Raw genomic sequence first — 20,655 nt, 5'->3', positions numbered from 1 at the left:
TCAGGACTCCCTCCATGCTGTGAACTCTAACTTCGAGGTAAGAAAGAAAGAAAAGTTGAACAAACTGCACCTATACATAGTAAACTTCACCTTTTTTAATTTACACATTTGCTCTACTAAGCTTCATAGGATTCATTCTATAGCTGATAAATGACCTATACCCTCAAACATCATTGAATGCATTACAAGAATGTGTTAATCATAACTGGATGTTAAAGTTTAATAACTAGATATGTAGTAAACACTGTGTGCCTGAAAATGCCTGAAGCATTTTAATATCTTTCAGCTCTTTTAGTTTGCTAACTTTCCATTTCAAGCTGTGGCTACAACTGTAGCTTGCCTCCACCAGTGTGTGAATGTGTGTGTGAATGGGTGGATGACTGGGTATGTAAAGCGCTTTGGGGTCCTTAGGCGGGGCTAGTAAAAGCGCTATACAAATACAGGCCATTTACCATTTACCATTCCATTTGGTTAATGGTCCAAAACATCTAAAACTTGTAGTTTTTCAGGGGTTAATGGAAAGAAAGAAAGAAAGAAAGAAAGAAAGAAAGAAAGAAAGAAAGAAAGAAAGAAAGAAAGAAAGAAAGAAAGAAAGAAAGAAAGATTAGAAGAATGAAAAGAAACAAATTAAAACTACAGTAAAGATGTAAAACACACAGGCACACATATATATACATTCTAACCCATTCACCTAGAAATGTTGTGCACAAGCTCTAATTTCTAACCAAAATTTGTATTCATTTATCAAATCAGAATGGAAAACACACAAGGCCATTTCAGCCATTAAAAGATAGTGAGTGTCCGTTTCAATTAAGTGAAAGCACATTGAAAACATGTCATATTCCAGCACATCATAAGGTACACAGTTTCTGTTTCACAAACTGAATCTGTGATCATGATAATTCTAGATCCTCCACCTTGAATCTAATTTTGTCTTTTTATAACACTGATAGGACATTAAATTTGTGTGTGCATATTCTAGCATTTAACTACTTACTGTGTGAAATCCCCACCACTATCACATCTTTACTTCTTCCTCCTTAGACAATAGTCCACCTGGGACACAAAGAGAACTGGGTGAGAACGTCTCAGTTGTTCCATGTGATAACAATCAGGTCTACAGGTTTACAGTTTTTTCAGTCTGCAGTCTAGTATCATTTATATCTACACAATGATGGTCAGTGTTGAGTGATCTGCAGTGGAGTTAATACATTGTCTTCACCTCTATAGTTAGCAAAGTGAGCTTGACATGGCAAAGATAAGATTTTTGTTTCCTGTTGACCACAAATTGAAAAAAGGAGCATCTGACAATACACCACTGCTTTCATACAAAGTCACATTTTACTGTTTTTTAAACAAACTCTTAATACCATGAGATTTGATAATGATGATGATGATAAGACATACTTTATTTATCCCATATTTGGCAGATTGGCTACAGGAGTTGAAATGATGATGAAATAATATTACACAAAATAGTCCAGTGACCTCCTCTCCACCACAGCATTAAAAAGTTCCAGTTTGCAGCCATTCACAGAGCCAGCCTCACTAATCGGTGTATTCAGTCTGTTTTTTTGTCTCAGATGCGGCTCCCTCATCTGAGTATCTTGCACTTGCCGCAACTGAGTGATGTTTGATCTCAATCACTGTGCTGCACACTTGAAAAGATCCAAAAGACCCCTTTCTGTATAAAGCCTCTGTGTTGGTTTGGTAGTTCAGCCAGTTGTCAATGTGGAAGCCCCGATACTTTTACTCCTCTACCACATCAAAATCCTGTCCCCGCATAGATACAGGTCATGTAGCCATCTTCTTCCATCTGAAGTCAATCATCATCTCTTTGGTCTTACTCTCATTCAGAAGCATATGATTTATTCCAGACCATTAGTCCCCTGTACTCCTCCTCCTGCTCATCACTTATATATCCAACCACTGAAGAATCATCAGAGTATTTCTGTAGGTAGCGTGAATCAGAGTTGTATTTAGAAGTATGAGGTTACAAGGTGAACATGAATGGAGTCCCCCATGGAGCCCCTCTACTGCCCACATACTGCCTTACATACCTGTCTGTGAGGCAGTCGGTAATCCATAAGATGGGGGACACGTTTACCGACATTGCTTGTAGTTTCTCTCTCAGTAGCAGCATTTACCAATGTCTGAATTTTTTTGTTATTATGAAACCATCATATATCAAGAAGAAACATTTGATCAAACCCAGGAGCTAGATCATTTTTGCCTCGCACCCCTGTCAAACAATTGTATTAAAGTGACTGCAGGTTTTTTTGTTGTTGTTGTTGTTTTTTTGCATGGGATGTTTATGTGGGGTTTTTTTTAATGGTTAAAGTCTGCCCCTTTCCCAACATATGGAAAAAAAAGTATTCTATAGCAGCTAGTGACCATTAACTAAAACATACAAAGTGTCCACAATAGTTCAATATTGTTTCTCCCCCTGGTACTGGAAATGTACTCAAATGCATGTTAGATGATCAGACCCATGCTGACTAACTGTATGTTATGAGGTTTCAGAAACACTATTAAATGCCACCCTCTGGATTCTGTTTTTTTACAGTGTAGCCTCACTACCTCTCTATAGATACACAGTAAAATTATTTTCTGTTTAATCTGTAAGACTTCAATTTCATTAATTATTATTTTATTTTATTATTTTACCATCTAGATACCATGGGAAAAACACATCTTGCTCATTGCTACTGCCAATCAAGGGATAATCTAAAAGCTGTAAATATAATTCAGGACCAAACACTTCTCTGTCCCTTCTGGGCTTCACAGAGAGTTTCTTTTCCCTTTGTTTGACACAGCCCTGGGATATCTTACTACTATTACCCTGATGGTAATCCAGTTTTTTTTTTTTTTTCCAAAGTTTAACAACGCTCCAGTCATCAGGGACAGCGTACAGCCACCACAGCAACTGCACTGGAATGTGGAAATACAGGATGTGGAATATGATTCACCTGCAAACAGTGAACCAACAAAAGGCTTGGTGTGTTTATACACGTTTAGGAAGACCACTTTAGGTATTGGGCTGGGGACTTGGAGTATCACTTTGGGAGGGCATAAAGGCTTTATAGTCAGTCTTCAGCTGAACAAGACTGAAGTTCAAACAGAAGGTTAAATGTGTTTTAGTTTCAAGGTTAAGATCATGTTAGACGATGAGGGAATTTAATAAGAATTACTAACATGCTGATAGGTGTTTGCACTCTTTGTTATTTTGGAAATATTCTAACTGGCTTTGTTGCTTTTCTTGAGTAGCATGACATGGCTGATATATTCATGCCTTTAGGGTACAATTAAAGTTACCGTAGTGGGTTGTCAAATACACATGGAGAAATAAAATCTGCCCTTAAGGTCCTCCACTCGCCAATTAACAGGCTACATATTATTCCTTTCTTTTTTATTCAGAATGTGTTGGGGGATATATGTGAAGAGTTTAAAGCAACATTTCCTACCATCTTTATATTACAAAGCCAACATTGTAAGTAATATCTATTTTTAAAGGTCTTATCTCACAAATTAAACCCTAATTTTCATATTTTAAAAGTCTGAACTGTGAACCATGATTACAGAAGCCTCAAATACCTTTCAAACAACTTTTTCAGATTTTATTCCTAATGAAATATGTTTACTGTGACAATAGATATTTTATCATAAAAAAGTATGTTGAATTGCTGTAATAAACGTTGCTTTAGATGTGAAGCCGTAACCGACTGCACCCAAACTGACCCAGCATCCTAGTGCTCCTGGCCTTTTATACCAGGCTATAAAAAGAACACAGCGGGCCAATTATTAACTCCTGTAACCCTACACTACACACCCTCACAAACAAGCACACACACACACACAACTGATGTTGAAATAATGGGTGGGGCTCAGTACCCAGTGAGATGACAGGGGTTAAAAAGCACCTTTGTGGATGTAAGTAAGTGATACGAACACAACTTTTATCATAAAATTTAAATTAAAACATGCCAATAATGTTAACAATAATGTTACCATTACTGGCATTAGTGGCACTTTTTAAATCCTGTAACACATTTTTTATCTTTAAGAGGAGGAATGTTGATTCTGTTATTAAATACAAAATAAATAAAATATTTTATTTCACAGCTACACAGAGATACGATCAGTGCCTCCGGTAAAAATACGGACATAAAGACGTGTATGCTCGGTAGTTTAGCAGAAGCAGAAAGGAGGTAAAGCGTGTTGGACAAGTGAGTTTTGTCTTGTTTTCAACAAATTCAGTGAAAAACCAATGAAGAATTGCCCCATCTTATCATAGGTTTTATCTTGGTGTATCTAAAATGTGATATATTATGATCATCTGTGCCATGGACCTAAAGCTATAATAACTACATGAAAGACTAACTAGGTTATGGTATGTGATATATTGTAATGAAAAACAGCTACTAAAGAGGAAGCCAGGTCTTGCAAATTTCAACCATTGCTGGTTTTGGTTTTCTTCATTAAAATTTACTAAAAATAATAAACATATGGAATATTGCAAGCTTTAATCTTTAATTATTTTCAAAATATATGTAAAAATTAGGATAATTAACTTCAACCAAATAGCACCTTCAGCCAGAGGGAGATGACGTTATTGTCACCACGCCACACGGAGAAGGTCAAAAGTCAACTCTGTAACATCAAAAGCGAGATGCGTGTGAGCGCCATCAACAAAGACATCAGGACCTCCTGATTGGCCGGTGTTGTTGCGTTGGTTTTTCAAAGTCTCCAGCATTGCGTAGATGACTCTTGCGCGTTGCTCCTCAGAGAGCGGGTCCGCCCAACGATAACAGGGCAGCGATGGAGAGTGGAGCAGGAAATACACAGATGACATGTAGACTTTAACAAACTCCAGTTTTAGATAGGACAGGTCCCTCTGTAAACACACAGGGAGAAAGCTTTATATTCACATCTCAGAGTAAGTCAACCAATCTATCATACTGACAGCATCCTCTACAGGTCTGTGCTGGTATTACGCATCCAAAGACGCACATCCACCATTTCAGAGACTGTTACTGACTTTAATTAAACCATTCTTCAAAGCTACCTTTTACCTAACCAAAACGTCCTATTTCCTCTTTGTTCCCAAAAAGAAAGCAGATCCCCAACATGAAACGGGATCTGTATCCCAAAACCCTGTTTCCAAAAGAGTTGTAATAATGTGTAAAATTGAAATAAATCCAAAGTGCTCTGACCTGCAAATCATTCAGTCCCTTATATTTGCCTAAACATGACAAAAAGACATATTAAAAAGCTGAAATGGAAAAATAGCTTAAATGTTTACATGTTTCAAAATAGTTGGCACAGGCCTGATGAATATATTTACAGGTTTTGCATATGCTTCCATCCAGACACAGGGGACACTAGACCACCAAGACAACTACACTTAAACTCAAACTCAGCAGATATTTAACAGAAAAATACAGTTTCTCAGTCATTTTATACCTACACCTACACACACGCACCTTTTGTGCTCTGTTCATGTTAGTCTCAGCATCCAGCCAGGCACTCTGAAAGAAACACAGTTATTTGAATATTCACTTTTTCTTACCATCAAACAAATGTGGTGGGTCATACCAGTTAACAAGCTTTAAACTCTCTCTATATAATCACACATTATTTTTACTATGAGAATATTACAAATAATCTCACAGAAATCGTCTTCAACAAGCAGAATGTAAGCTGTGATGATAAAGCAACAAAACAAAGGAGCAGTTGTTGAATCTTATTTGAATGACAAATGTGACTTTTCTCACCCTGAGAGCATCTAACAGGTCTGGCTGGTCCAACAACACAGGAAAGGTTGAAAGTATAGGACTGCATATTAGATCTGAAAGGGAGAAAACAGTGTTAACCCCAGAGCTGTGAATGTGATCGGTTTGGATAAGAACCACTGACAGTGCAAGCTACCTGCATTCTGCATTGTGGGCCTGTCCATCAGCAGTGCGTCTGCGAGCAGATGCCTGTGCAGAACCAGCAGATGGATGCAGTTTAGGCAGTGGAGGAGAGTATCTGGAAGGACACTGAAAAGAAAGAATATACTTATCACAAACATATACATACATGCACATACATGCACACAAAGACATATCTGAGATGAGTCAGGAATGTGTCCAAATAAACAGAAGAAAGCTTTATGGATAAGATATTCTACTGCAGGTGTTCAAGCACAGTGGCAGTCTTTTCAATGATCTTCTAACCTGAGCTGTGTTTGCGTCCGGCTGTTGGCTGATTTCAGCTTAACAATAAGTTTGGGCTGCCGCCTGGCTTGGAGCATCTGCTGGAAAACACCACTTGGAGCTGAAAGGAGAGGAGAAACAGTGATTAATATAACATAAAAAACTCTTTGGTTTTGTTTTTTTCCTTTTATTACTTTAAGATCAAAATGTACTGAGTCTGCCATTTCTCCTTACATCCTCTAGTGGCTGACGCCTCCACTGCTACATCCTTCTCATACGGAGTGCCACCATTCACAGGCAGTTCATAGGTCCTGTACGCATTAGATTATTAGATTTTTTCAAGTGCACATTTCATAATGTCAGTGCTTTTGTGCTAGATGTCAGTTTACTTCATTAGTTTTTTCAAACTGTAGTTGTCTAAAGAAAAGATAATCTGATATATTTTTGCAGCTTTTTCTGCATATGTACCGATGACTGTAAAAAAAACATTAACATGTACCTGTTCGGCAGAGGATTTCCTGCATCATCAGTCAATTTGAGGAAAGCCCAACCACAGCTTAGGTCTCCTCTCTCTCCAGTAGACTAAAACAGAGACAGACATTTTCCCACAAAGTTGAGATAAAAAAATGTTCTTTCCTTTTATATATTTGTGTAATTCACAAAATTGTATGCGCCCTTACATTTCGTATAAAAGTGACTCCTAATTCAAAGAGGATCCCGAGGTCAGGCGACGTGGAGTTGCAGCGCAGAAAACAGTCTCCATCCAAGAGGGTGGGTAAGATACCGGTCACCTTGAACAGACATACACATACACACATGCTGAATTTCACATTTCTCACAATTTCTTTTTTGCAGAGCCTGAGTACAAAGAGTCTGCAATCCAGTATCTGTTGTAAGGTTGCAAACACAGCAACCTCCTCCTACCCTCGGAGAGAAGCTCCAGGTCTTTGGGCTCTTGGCGTTGTAGGTTGCTCTGACTACGTGGATGTTACTCAAAACCTGAAACACAGTGAAGCTCATGTTGAAAAAAGCAAGCGAGAGGGAGAGAATTAGATAGAAAGAGTTAAATCTGAAAAAAAAAAACCTCCATAAAAATTTTCCTGTGTTATGGCAGAAACGTGTTCTCTGTTGTCTGAGTTGAGCTGAAATGTGACTGTTTCATAAGCTTACACACTTAAAGAGACCAATACATGATTCCTGCCACTAAAGTAATCAAAGTTATGAATTACTTTGTGTAACACAACAACCGAAGTTGTTTTCACACCTCAGTTTCTCTACATGATAAACCAATGCTATTGTAGTAAATGAAAGAAATTTGTCAGCATGACCTCTTTGGGATTGCATTGTAAGACACCAATGTGTAAAATTACAGAAAAGGTTCTGCTACCTCATTGTTCAGAATCTCCGGTTATTACAAACAGAAAGTTTATTCTAATTCACAGAAAATGTGGACCCACTGAAAAAAAATGAAATATAGAATATTTGTAGGGCTTATTCCAGCCCCTAGCCGTAATGTTAGACACCTCTGTTTTACCTAATACACCAAAAGTATTAATAAAATTAATTATACTCTGAAGAGATTTGAAGAAAGTAAAGAAGTACAGTAAAAAACTACAGTACAAAAGAACGTAATAATGATCGCTCCAACCAAGGAAGAATGGAAGCAAATGTTTCTGTCTGTAATGATGACAAAGTGTAGCGCCAGTAGTATAAGCTTTCTGCACAAACAAATATGCTAAGCCATAAACTCTAGATGTGCAGATAATGTTGAAATAGCTCTTTTTAAAGACTATTGTACACCACTTTATACAGCACATTGTAGACTATTTAGAGTGAAGCAAAAAAGAAAAAACTTCAAATAATGATGCATTCAGGATCTTTCTCAGTACTCTAAATGTTTGTGACTACCTTTCATAGTCTGTTGCATAAATGTATGTGTTGATTAATTGTTTGTAAAAATGTGGTTTTAAATGATTTCTTTTTCATTTTGTCATGGACTATAGTGTCTAAAATAAAAGTATACAGAGACAACCATGATACCTGAGTTCCGTCAAAGGCACAGAGGCGGACGTGCCGGCTGAGGACTTGAACACCAACCCCAGGAGTAGGAATCATCCTGCAGCTCCACAAACTGAAACAAACACTCGTGTTGACCTGCCGAGGACGAACCTACACCACAGGAGATTCACACAGTTCATGACTATAGTCGCTAGTAAGTGTCAGAAACACAGGGACAAGCTCACCTTGCCAGTATCTGGGTCCAGGAAGAGGTCCTTAAAGGAGAGCTGTGATTGGCTGAGCTGAGGCTGAATGTAATGACTTCCTCTGTATGTTACACCTAGTAAACGACACAAAGGGTTACAGCTTTGCCCTTAAAGTCATGTAGCATTGGCTTGTTAGATAAATATTACTATTTACAGTGACAGCTGTGCCTATCAATACGGTAACAATGGGGTAAAAATTGTGCATTCAATCTACTGTATCAAAATGATAGACCACAGTAATAAAAATAACAATAATTTTACCTCACTCACCCAGTATAAACTCTTAATTGTTAAAGCCTGTGCAGTTATGAACTTAAATAATTTTAAGTGTCTTTTAACCCAGTTCCTGTATCTTACAGTGTCAGCTGTTCAAGCTGTTTTAAGTGTTGGGTGTCATCTTAGTTTAAAGCCTAATTGCCATTAAGATGCAACAATTTGTATAATTGTTGATTTTTCCAAATATAAATGTGACACATCCTGTGATTCCTGCTTCACTAATGCAAGGACTTGTTACTACCTTGGAACACATTACTTAGAATTGGGGAAATGTAATTCACATTTTTTTGTTTTGCTTTATAGAAAAATTATACATTGACAAAGTAAGTGGCAGAAGTTGAATAACTGGCAATGAAAACACTGTTTTCTCCCAGCCCTATAACAGCCAGTTAACCTGTAGGATGATGTCAGGCAGCACTAAGGGAGGCAGGTCTGTTCACCACCAGTGGACCAGTAAGCTCTAGGATTTACTGAATTCTACCAGTGCTTCCAAAACTGCACAGATCCCCCATTGTGGGCAGAGTTTACTTCATATTAATTTCTGAGTTTATCCTGTCTCCCTCTTTCTCTCTCTCTCTCTCTCTCTCTCACACACACACACACACACACACACACACACACACACACACACACACACACACACACACACTTGCTGCATAATGACCTTCCTCCACCAGTAATTTATTGAGAGTTGATGGTCTGAATCCTGAAGGTATAGCACCCATGGCGGAGAGCACATCTGTTGCATCAATCTGTCACAGACACACGATAAAACCATAAAACGTATTTAATACAGAGCTAAAGATTGTGAATTCAGTATTTGCTGTTGGGAAAATTAATAGCAGTTTTAGTTCTTGTAGTTATAACTGTAGACTACAGAAAGTCGCACCTCACTCAGAGCCTTTTTGACTGTAGACCAGTTAGAATGTGAAGCACTGTCAACAAAAACAAAAGAAAACAAGAATAATTATGTTATTCATTCAGACCAGTAAGTAATATTTTTATGTTGCCATTAATCTGGATAAATGTAGTTTTCGAGGTAATCTTCCTTTTAAACAAAGTCTCTCAAGCGCAGGGAAAAACAGATCCTGGAAGTTTAATGCCGTTAAATAAAAACAAAATAAAAAACTTTCAACCTCCGTTTGTCTGGATCATCAGTTAATTCTTCACTATCTTGATCTTCCTCCTCTTCCGACTCCTCCTTTTCATCATCATCTTCTTTTGAATCATCGTCATCATCATCATCGTCATCATCAACACTAGAGCCAATCTAACACATTATGGTTACATTTAAAATATAATCAGAAATCATATCCTGTTATGATCTCCATTTTTTGTCAGTCTATACTAATATTAAAAACACGATAAATAAAGAAAACTGCTGCAGGCTGCATTTTTATGTTCTCAGTAATGTTTTATAATTCCTTCAGCTAAACACTTGTCTAAATGAAAATTCATAATGTTGGACTTGCTATCGTTGCAGTTTTTGTACCTTCAGGAAGGTTTTTGGAACCACTCCTCTGCTGCCTTTAGTGTTCTGAGCCAGCCACCATCCATCTGCTGTCTTCCTGATAATCCTCAACACCTCCCCCTTCTGAAACAACAGGCCACGGAACACCATGTAGTTCACATAACTCACACATTTGTAACAAACAGATGAGATCAAACACAGTTCATCACAGGCAGGTCTGGAAATCAGATTTGAGGATAAACCTATCTTCCTAATCAGTTAAGTACTTGATTAAAAAATAACCGGCAATGGAATAAGATTCATTTTGTCCCTTTCCAATTCTGAAATATTTATATAGAAATACATGACCTTACATTATTTCAAACACTTAAATCATTCATCATTCTGAAAAATTAATTACTTTATATAACATCAAATTGGATAAGTGGAAAAAGATGAATGGATGGATGGACATAATGATTAGTAAAGCTTATAAATGACACTACAGTGCACTAGACTGTATGCAAATGTCCACCAGACACATCACAGAAATGTTTAAAATTAAATAGGTATATAGTTTTCAGAAATATGTAAATTACATTTTTTTCTTAATTCACGCCTGCAAGACTGCAGATGGTGGATTTGGATGGCTAGAGCGCCCTCTTCTGTTGAAACTAAATATTATACAATACCGCTTTTAACATCCAAGGGGAAAGAATCCAAGCTCTAAAAGTCCTAAATATATTGCTGACATCAAGGCTGTTTGTATTTTACCCGAACAGACAGATCTCCTTCCTGCTCTCCTTTGAAATCACTGAGGACCATGTAGATGCGAGCATCTGACTGAGATGGCGGTTTCAAATCTCGCCTCTCATCACTGCCAGTGTTGTTATCATTTTCTACATGCTCTTCTTCATTATCGTTACTGTCTTCGTCATCGTCTTCTTCAGCACTATCTTCACTATCTTCCTTTGAAACATTACTGTGGACCAGGGAATAGTTAAGTGAAAAAAGGTATTCTTTGGTCAGATTTGTCATTCATTTGTCATTGAATTTGTCAGATAAACTGATGCTTTGCAATGAAGCATGCAGATTAAATTGTGGGGAAGTCAAGCCCCTGCAGCAAGGACTGTAAAGTACATACACAGATCAACAAAAAAAACTCTATCATCCCAGTTTTTCTTCTTTGCAATTAGCATACATTTCACTAACCCTGCTTCAGTGCTAGGTCCTGGTGGGGACAGCTCCAGAGAGAGAGTTTTTAGACGCTCCAAGATGTTTTGCACTCGTCGCTCCTCTTCCTGTTTCCTCTGATCATAATTCCCCACTGGAGCCAGCTCATCAGCCTGAAAGATCAAGCACTAGCTTATGATGTCTAATTAGCTACACTGCTGTCAACCGTGCAACATTTTCCACAAAGATAAATTAATATATAGATTTGGTGCTGTAAGTAATGACAATTGCCTTCATAAAAACAACTTATATTAGTCAAGTAATATCACTGATTGCTTCCAATTGTTGGCATCCAGAGATTATATTAAATCTGTGTACAATAATAGTATTTGAAAAGGTTGAAAAGTTTCTTAAAGATTAGAAAACTAACCTTGCTCAGTTTCTTTAGTGTCCTTAGTGTCTCCTCTGCTGACATTTGCAGTTTTTGGCATCTGTTTGCAAGTAGATATCAAATTTTCAAGCATTCCATAAAGTAGGTGATTGGGGCATGTGGTAGAGAGGGTCATCATGCTGAAATATCCTTGGGCAGACTGATAGCGAACTCACTGATGTACCCATTGCAGTGTGAGTATGTGTGTAATTGTTAGAAAATGCTTAGTTATAGTTACAATCCTGTATGGATTTGTGTGTGACTGGGCGAGTGACACTTTTAGCAGAAAACACTGTGAGTGCTCAACTGAGTAGAAAGGCGCTATATAAGTACACACAAGGATTTCAATGTTGAAACAGGTGAGGGTGCTTATCTTAAGAGTAAGGAAGGGCACTGCTGGTGCTCTGCCACAGTTGGTTACCTTCGAAAGGCCTCTTCAGTGGATCCAGCCTGACTCTGGGCATCCTTCTCCAGACTGTCAACCTGTGAAAGTGTTTAAAACAATGTACAGCTAAGAATTGCACAGGACAGTATACATATTGCACATGATTTGTGCAAAATAACCATATTTCATCAGTTCAAATAAAAGTTGGCGTCATCAATAAGCGTTTATGTTGATGATTATGTCGGTTTTTATCTATGTTTACATTGCTAACTCACAGCAGTGCATCACAATGAATTGTTACGAACAGATGCTAATCAATATTTATGCTAGCGCAAGCCACGTCGGTGAAGGGCTTATAAGACAAAAGTGTTTAGAGAAACAGTCATGTTCAAGCCTCGGGATCACTTCATTTCGAAAAACCTCTGGGGGTACATGTGCAACAACTGTATAACGTTCAGTCTAAGCAGTTTGGTGCAGTCGCACCTAGGTTTAAAGACGTCATTCTTTGACTGACCTGTTTTTTTATTTCATCCACTTCTCTCTGAGCTAGCTGCAAAGGTCCTCTTCTTTTTAGTGGCATTTATACACTTTTTAGGGTCATACGATCCGTGTGTTAGCTCATCCCCTAGCTTGCTAACTGACGCTAGGCTTCCAACAGTTGCTAGGCAACTGACTTCTTCTTCCTCGGATTATTTTTTTTATTTTATTTTCAATGTAATTTCCCATAACCCTGCTCATTGTGGGTTTATTTTAGTCAGCATATTTTGCTTATGTATTTTTTTTTAATATATATATATATTCGTAACTGAATTAACGCGATATTAATACAAAGGCTTTTCTGTTTTTTCCCGCAATTTTTGGCAGTTTGCATCAAGCTACCGCCGCCTACTGGACTGGATGATGAAGCTGTAGGAAAACCTAAAAAGTGGTTCGTAACTATCATCGTATATTTTCTCACTATTCCTCGAAAAATTAATGATGTTACTGCGACTTCATAATGTTGGTGTTGTTTGTGTTTAATGCGCATTTGTTTCAGATTCAGTCCCATAAGGGTAAAAACTGATCGGTCTAAGGCCAAATTTGGGATCAAAAGGCAAAACTACCATTATTGATTGTAATCATATATAAATCCAAGTACTCTCCAAATTCTGATGTAATACATTTGCATTTCCTCTAATACCAGTTTTTAAATGCTAGCTGTTTGATGCTTTTACAGGTTTTATGTCCCAAAAATATAACAAAAGTGATATTTTTACTTTTAATTTTTACAACTGATATTTTTACTTCTCTTCCAAACTCGAGTGTGACCCTCCCTTCCCCCCCAATAATCCTCAGCTTTTGGCTGTTCGAACCCATCCAGCACCACATCTACAGCTCCGCCATATAAAATTATATCACTCTTTCAAAGGACACTTGCGATGCACAGTTGTGTAAGTGCTTTCAAAAACACCTACAGGGGGCGTACGTTACGTCCTTTGCCCTGCGTGTTACCTTCATGACCACTTGTCATTTTCTTTTCCCCAAATTTCAAATGTATAATTTCAAAACATGCCGTCACTGTAACAGCGTTGCTTTTTATAAAAAAGTTTAATCGTCGCTTATGAGCTCTATTATGATGTCGTTCTCCAAGCGTCCTCGCTAAATTGCCCCCAATTTTCTATGTTGCGACCCTTTGCGTGACAGTGAAGGCAGCAAACACTGTTCGTTATGTCATTTATCAACCATGGCTGCACCCATCGCTCTTATTCAAGGTGCGAGCAGAGGACTGGGCTTTGAATTCTGCAGACATATACTTAAAAATAAATCACTTGCTACTGTTGTAGCAACATGTCGAAACCCGGACGGAGCTGCAAAGTTACGGAGCCTGGCCGGCCAACACCCGGGCCGACTGACGGTCCTCAGACTGGACGTGAACCACGAGGAGGACATCCGCGGAGCTGCAGAGAGGGTTAAGGAGAGCTTCGGTCGGCTGGATCTAGTCGTCAACTCCTCGGCAATGCTTCACCCTTCGGGGAAAGGAGAGACCAGCTTGAGGGATGTTTCTGCACAGGTAAAGCTTTGTTTTAGTTTGAGAAGCCACATTTCCGTAAAAACTGGAGTAAAAGTTAGTTTAACTCATTGTCGTGAGTCAAATTGTTGCCTGTGTAGAAAATTCTTGCACAGAATTAGTGCAAAAAACTTGGTGAGACACCATCATCATAGAGCCATTTGATTTCCCCCTATAGTTGTACATACATTGGACTTTTTCTAACAATCTCTGGTGGTCCTTAAACTGTGCTGGTGATGTCTGTGTCCAGCAAGAGCGTCTGAAATCGGTGGCAAACTTCTCGCAATATTACTTATTAAGTACTTTACATTTAGAGCTACTCAAATAGTTCCTTACAACACCAAATTCATTAAATCCTTAACCTAAATAAGTAACTTTTTTCCCATTTTCAGGGTATCATTTCCACCTTAACGACCAATACAGTGGGTCCCCTGGTCATGGCCAAGTATTTCTCCCCCCTCCTTCTTAAGGGCAGCGGTGGATTTGGTCAGCAGCCTGCAGAGAAAGCCAAACAGCACAGCGGGATCATTGTTAACATCACAGCGAAAGTGGGATCAATTGGAGACAATGGTATCTGGTGGTTCCGAAACACTTTGTGCATACATGTCATGTAGGCAGCGGCAGTTCCAGACCAAATATACCGGTGGGACTAGTGTTTTTTTTTCATCAGGGCACAGAACAAAAGATTTTTTTTAATGTATTAAGTCACATACTGTACAGGATTGACAATCTGTGTTTCTGAATCCTCATTCTCTGCATCCTCTCCAGCTAACTCATCTGTCTCTCTTTCATCCCCTCATGATCTTCATCCTCTCTCTCTACACTGTTCTTTGTTAACAGGGGCAAAAAAGGACATAACAACTGATGTTGTTCCCAGTTTTCAGATACTGAAAACTGTATATGGCTGAAATTAAAAGTGCAACACCTTTATTTTTAATTTCTTGTTAAAATATACTTATGAAGGGACAAAATGAAATTGGTCTCTAACCCTGTAGGGACTGGCGCATATTGAAACAATGAAGCTGGATTTCATTGCAATGAACAACAGCAGTAGAATAGAATAGAATAGAATAGAATTCAACTTTATTGTCATTGCACATGTCACAGGTACAGGGCAACGAAATGCATTTTGCATCCATCCAGAAAGTGCTTTAGTCGTGATACAGATATATTACAATATAAATTAGCAATAATAGAGATGTGTAAGTATATTACAGAAATGGGTCTATTATGGTATGTTATAATGTACACAGTGTGAAGTATGTTATGAATATTCTATAACTAAGTATAGTATGTTTGACACGCGTGTCAAACACTGACGTCACTAAACTGAATCGTATCATCTCCGTCTCTTTACCTCTTTTCACTTTAGTTGGCTTTAATAATTCACGCTAGTGGTCTTCTTTGTCCTTTCTTCTTGTTCCAAAACCCACCGGCTAAACGGCTCCAAATTTAAAAAAGCAAACGTGCAGCACCCTAAACAGCCCATGTTGAACACTGCAGCAGTTTAGTTCCAGTTTCTGTGTCACTGCATATCACCATAAGAAATTAATTAATTATTATCTCTTGAGCACAGAGGCCAGAGCTAGCTCTACAGGGGCATTGGCCCCTGTAGGCCCCTGTCTAAAACCACCTATGCATGTAGGCAGCACCCCTTTTGTCACTTAGCTAAAGGACAGAACAAAGTCACAAAGCAGATATTTTTCTTTTGTTATAATGTGCATGCATGTGCAGTGGTACAATGTTCATCTCTAATATTTTCTTCTCAGGTCTTGGAGGTTGGTACAGCTACAGAATGTCTAAAGCAGCTCTCAACATGGCCACTAGGAATTTGTCTATAGAGCTGGGCCGCAGTCGACCCAAGGTAAGTGTTTTCATACATGCTGCATTAATGTCTTGATGCATGCTCAATCATCCAGGTAAGGAAATCCCAAAAAGTTCATTCTGTTCATCTGGTTATAGCGTTTTCAGTGGGAGGAACATTTCGTCACTCATCCAAGTGACTTCCTCCCTTATGTGCCAGGGGTATCGGAACAGCTGAGACACATTTTCGCTAAGCACCGGGTCTCTGTTGGTTTCAAACCCCATAACACACTGTGCCAAAAATTGGTCCACCCCAAGGATCTGGTCCCCTGGCATAAATAGAGTAATGTAGTGTACACTGTTAAGTGCCAGGAGGATTGCCAGGATTTATACATCGGGGAAACCAAACAACCTCTGGCTAAACGGATGGCACAACACACTAGAGCTAACTTGTCAGGCCAGGACTCTGCAGTCTATTCACACCTACAGGCCAGTAGATACTCTTTCAGTGATGGGGATGTACACATCCTGAACAGGGAGGAACAGTGGTTTGAGCAGGGAGTCAAGGCTTTACATGAAAAGGGGAAAAAAACATCTCTGAGCAAGGCCTAAGAAGCTTGTTACTGGTGTTTGTATCTTTCTTTTAGAGCATGGGTTGGGGTATGCCCTTGTACATAAATCCCATAGCCCATAACGATGTGTTGGTTTTTTTTCCAGGTTGTTTGTGTGTCCCTACATCCAGGAACAGTGAACACAGAGCTCTCCAGGCCTTATCACCAGAATGTGCCAAAAGACAAGTTGTTCAGCACTGAACACTCTGTGAACTGTCTAATGAGCATCGTTGACACACTAAATATAGAAAAGACTGGAAAAGCGTACAGCTGGGATGGAACTGAACTTCCGTGGTAGAATTTCTAAGAGATGAATTTCACCACTTCTGGTCTTAATGGTGAATTTCTGAGCAGTGTTGAGACAATGTGGAGATGAGCTGGACTTCATGCTATTGCCGTATAAGACATTCGTGCTCAAGTGACAGTTCAGATGGTCAATGAAAAACCTCTTTTACTACCTCATAATTATCCAAAGTGCTTAAATCATCTGTATCACATACAGCTTTTGTGTGAAGCCATTATTGACAATGTATCTGGTTTTGATATTTCATACAACTCTTATGTAGTTTAGCACTGCTCATTTTGATGGTTAAAAATCATGTAATATCTCACTAATCTTGACGTCTTTCCCCAATTCAGTAATATCAACGGGTGGTTTGTATTAAAGGTGTATAAATTATCTGACAGTTTCAAATGTGTGGTTGCATTACACACACACACAGTCTTTTATAAGCAACCAAAAGTTGATCTGAAAGTGAAGCTTACTGCAAGGAGAATCAGAATGAAGCTTTAGCAACATCTGGATGTTGGCACAAAGACTAACTCCTAAAGATAAAATAATAAAATCCTTTACATGGGATCTGTAAGATTTTTTTCCTCCACGTTAAGACTGAAACTGATAGTGATAAAAGTTAATCCCAAAGAATCTGACTTTATGAGAGCATCTTAGGTGGAAAAACTATTACAGGTGAGGAGAAGGATTTCTAAGAGTGTTTTTTTGCAGATGAGAAAATTGTAGAAAGACAAAGGGGCACAAGATCCCATATATTGTGCAAATGCTGAATGATGCTTGTTAATGAAAGGCTACAGGTTAGAGTGTGCATGAGGTGTTATTTGTTGTTGATGCCATCAAAGTTGCACTCAGAATTCCTGCACAGTGAAACGGTGCCAGATATAAAGGTGAAGATATTTGACAACTGGAAAAACACTGGACTGCAGCAGTCATGGCTCAGTCTGTTGCAATCTTCCACCAGAGGTGTGATCAAAAAACAATTAGTGCTTTCATCACGTCATATATTCAGAAAAAGTTCATTTGATATGTAATCATAAGAAAATAAATGCAACTCCCATAATGTAAATAGATTACTGCATTTGTAGGCCTATGGTTTTGTGCATTGCTTTTTAAAACAAGATTTACACTTTAAAAAATTTCACTGCATATAAGATAATATTCATAGTTACACAGTTACTTCTGTGACTAGGTGGGTCAGTTTTACTGTCACTTATAAAGCATGTGTCTTTTTGTTTGTTTAATTGTTGTTGGTCAATAATTGTTAGTCAACCTATGTTTCACAAGTAGTAATGAAGTCAACCACACCTCATCACTGAGGTAGAGGTTTCAGTGTTTTTGCACAAAAGATGGTTTTTAATTTAGAGTATCTAAAATTACATTAAGGATCAGCTCTGAGCCCCTTCTTGTTTACAGTGGTGATGGACAGGTTGCCAGATGAGGTCTGGCTGGCATCTCCATGGACTGTAATGTTTGTAGACAATGTCAGAGTAGGGAGCAGGTGAACGAGAGCCTGGAGAGGTGATGGTATGCTCTGGAGAGAAGAGGAATGAAAGCCAGCAGAACACAAAACAGATGTGTGAATGAGAGAGAGACAGACAGGTGTAACAATGAAGATGGACGGGTTTAAATACCTGGTCAATCATCCCAAACAACAGATAAAATTTTCCATTACAAAAGTGCACAGGAGAGGTGAAGAGAGTGCAGGCAGGGTTGAGCTGATGAAGAGCATCATGGGGGATTTTTGACAGCAGCAAGAGAGAAAGGGAAGGTTTACAAGATGGCAGTGAGACTTGCTATGATGCATGGTTTTGTAGACAGTGGCACTGAAAAAAAGACAGGTGGCAGAGTTGAAGATGTTGAGATTTTCACTGGGTTTGACCAGAGCGGACACGATTAGAAAGGAATATATCAGAGGGACAGCTCAGGTGGTTTGGAGACAAAGTTAGGGAGACAAGGCTGGCATGGTTTGGACATGTGCAGAGGAGGGTTGTGGCATTTTGCACAAACCAAAATTACTTTGAGAAATAAAATAACTATTTTAAAAAAGTAAGCACATTTTAATCCTGTTAACCCAAATTTGTATTTGCTATAGAGGAATTTAATTAGGTGCCCAAAACATTTCTGTAAAACTGCAACTTTCCAGTTTCTACATAAACCTGGCATATTTCCTCAAATTTAGAACTTTTGCTGTTTTATAATAAGATTATAGGCAGTTAAATTACTGTATTCGTCAAGCTAGTGTGATTTCAACAGAAATTTTGAAACAACACTGAATCTTTGCCAAAGGCTACATTCAGACAGCATATATTTTTGTTTATGTAACTCCTTTTTGGGTTAGAGGTCCACCACAGTCACAGGAAAAAACCCAGATTTATAAGCTGTATAACAGGGAGCATGACGCCAAAAGGAACAGTTTTAATATTCTTAATAGACTCCCTTAAATATTAGATAGAACTGATTGTTTCCCTTTTCTGTGAACATTTATTTTGAGGGAAAAAAATCTGATGAACCACATTCAGGTCAGTATGTTATGGACACATGGACATAAGAAGAGTAGAGGAGAACCTTAAGGCATAGCGGGCTGCAACTGGTTGACCTGATTTCTACCAAGTCTGGGTTACCGGGATGTCTTTTAAACCTATACTATAACAATACGGTGGAGCCAGTAAAATAATATACCTAACAGTTATTGCATGGTATATGATGTTTTTTGTTTGTTTCCTTTTGTTTTTGGTCCATATCAGTCCATGTTACATTATGTCACTTGTAGTTTCCACAGTGGGTTTGCTCATTTCATTTTTGCTTTTGTTCTTTACAAATGTGTAATTTTACTTTAGTTTGTATTTTTGGCGTTAGTTTCCTTCTTTTTGGTTATTATAATTTGTTTAGTTTTAATTAATCATTATAAGCTCAGTATAACCAAAGCACCATTTAACCAGAAGATGGCAGCAGTACAAGACTCCATCAACTTTTGGGGGGGTAAAATAGTTTGGCTTTATCTTAAATTAGCTGGCCACATAATGGGAATTTTGAGATATGCTTGTCTATTGTGGCATGGTGATCTCAATTATAGTGTAACTATAGTATTTCAAAGAGTGGAAAAGGGGCTGCTATAACTTGTACACACGTGACTGAGACTGTTCTGACAGCTCTGTGTATGGCTTCTATAATAATAGGGAGTCCAATTGTAGGATATTTTATTTATGTATTTAAACCGTTCATTGTATTTATCACGTAATGATGTCAGTTTGTGGTGATGTGTCTGTAATGGGATATTTTATGCATTTCTTTTAAGACCTTTACAAGCCGTCTTTCTGGTTTGCCGTCCATATTAGTTGCTCTAGTCTCTAGTTTCCTTTATCAAGCTGATATTGCTGTTTGACCTTTGTATCTTATCTGAACCGTGCTCATTATATAATGCTCTGTCCATTGTTTTCTCTTTGCCGCAATGTCTTACGTAAATGATTTTTTCTGGCGATTTATTATATTTTATTTTCCAAAGTTTGTAGGAAATGAACTATAAGAGGGGCCTAATAATAAAACACATCAGATACTGATTTTAAATTATTCTGCGGCAAAAAACAAACAAAAAACGCTGCTCAAAAGACAGATTTTTCAGTTGGATGTGCGTTTTTTTGCATGCAACTTCAGGGTCACTACAGTTCATTTTCATGACTGATACATTGACTGGCAGCTTTGTGCGCGCATCACGCGTGGAGAGGACTGC

The 20,655-nt window shown here is 38.3% G+C and overlaps 2 protein-coding genes across 5 annotated transcripts; one reads left to right on the top strand and one right to left on the bottom strand.

The window, feature by feature from the left end:
* Positions 1–948: 948 nt before the first annotated feature.
* Positions 949–13,085, bottom strand: nphp1 (nephronophthisis 1). 4 transcript variants are annotated; one of them, XM_039622079.1, is made up of 21 exons: positions 12,690–13,084; positions 12,212–12,273; positions 11,791–11,851; positions 11,400–11,533; positions 10,962–11,169; positions 10,230–10,331; positions 9,874–10,007; positions 9,627–9,672; positions 9,387–9,489; positions 8,441–8,535; positions 8,238–8,366; positions 7,122–7,196; positions 6,878–6,988; positions 6,697–6,779; positions 6,432–6,508; positions 6,219–6,318; positions 5,929–6,041; positions 5,775–5,848; positions 5,484–5,528; positions 4,588–4,894; positions 949–1,056 (listed from the first exon to the last, which is right to left on the bottom strand). In XM_039622079.1, the coding sequence occupies exons 1-20, from the start codon at positions 12,753–12,755 to the stop codon at positions 4,616–4,618; spliced, it is 2,097 nt and encodes a 698-aa protein (XP_039478013.1). In that variant the 5' UTR covers positions 12,756–13,084; the 3' UTR covers positions 949–1,056; positions 4,588–4,615. The 4 variants fall into 4 exon arrangements, with proteins under 4 accessions (XP_039478013.1, XP_039478012.1, XP_031601431.1 ...); XM_039622080.1 differs by lacking the exon at positions 949–1,056 and adding an exon at positions 5,214–5,242 and having other exon boundaries at positions 4,769–4,894; positions 12,690–13,085; XM_039622078.1 differs by lacking the exon at positions 949–1,056 and having other exon boundaries at positions 3,394–4,894.
* A 651-nt stretch (positions 13,086–13,736) lies between these two features.
* On the top strand, positions 13,737–17,315 carry zgc:65997 (uncharacterized protein LOC794398 homolog). The gene is made up of 4 exons (XM_031745624.2): positions 13,737–14,225; positions 14,615–14,792; positions 15,992–16,086; positions 16,743–17,315. The coding sequence occupies exons 1-4, from the start codon at positions 13,899–13,901 to the stop codon at positions 16,932–16,934; spliced, it is 792 nt and encodes a 263-aa protein (XP_031601484.1). The 5' UTR covers positions 13,737–13,898; the 3' UTR covers positions 16,935–17,315.
* The last annotated feature ends 3,340 nt before the right edge of the window (positions 17,316–20,655 follow it).

This window comes from Oreochromis aureus, linkage group 13 (assembly GCF_013358895.1).
Source record: "Oreochromis aureus strain Israel breed Guangdong linkage group 13, ZZ_aureus, whole genome shotgun sequence".
Classification (NCBI taxonomy): domain Eukaryota; kingdom Metazoa; phylum Chordata; class Actinopteri; order Cichliformes; family Cichlidae; genus Oreochromis; species Oreochromis aureus.
This window is presented reverse-complemented; position numbering and strand designations above follow the sequence as displayed.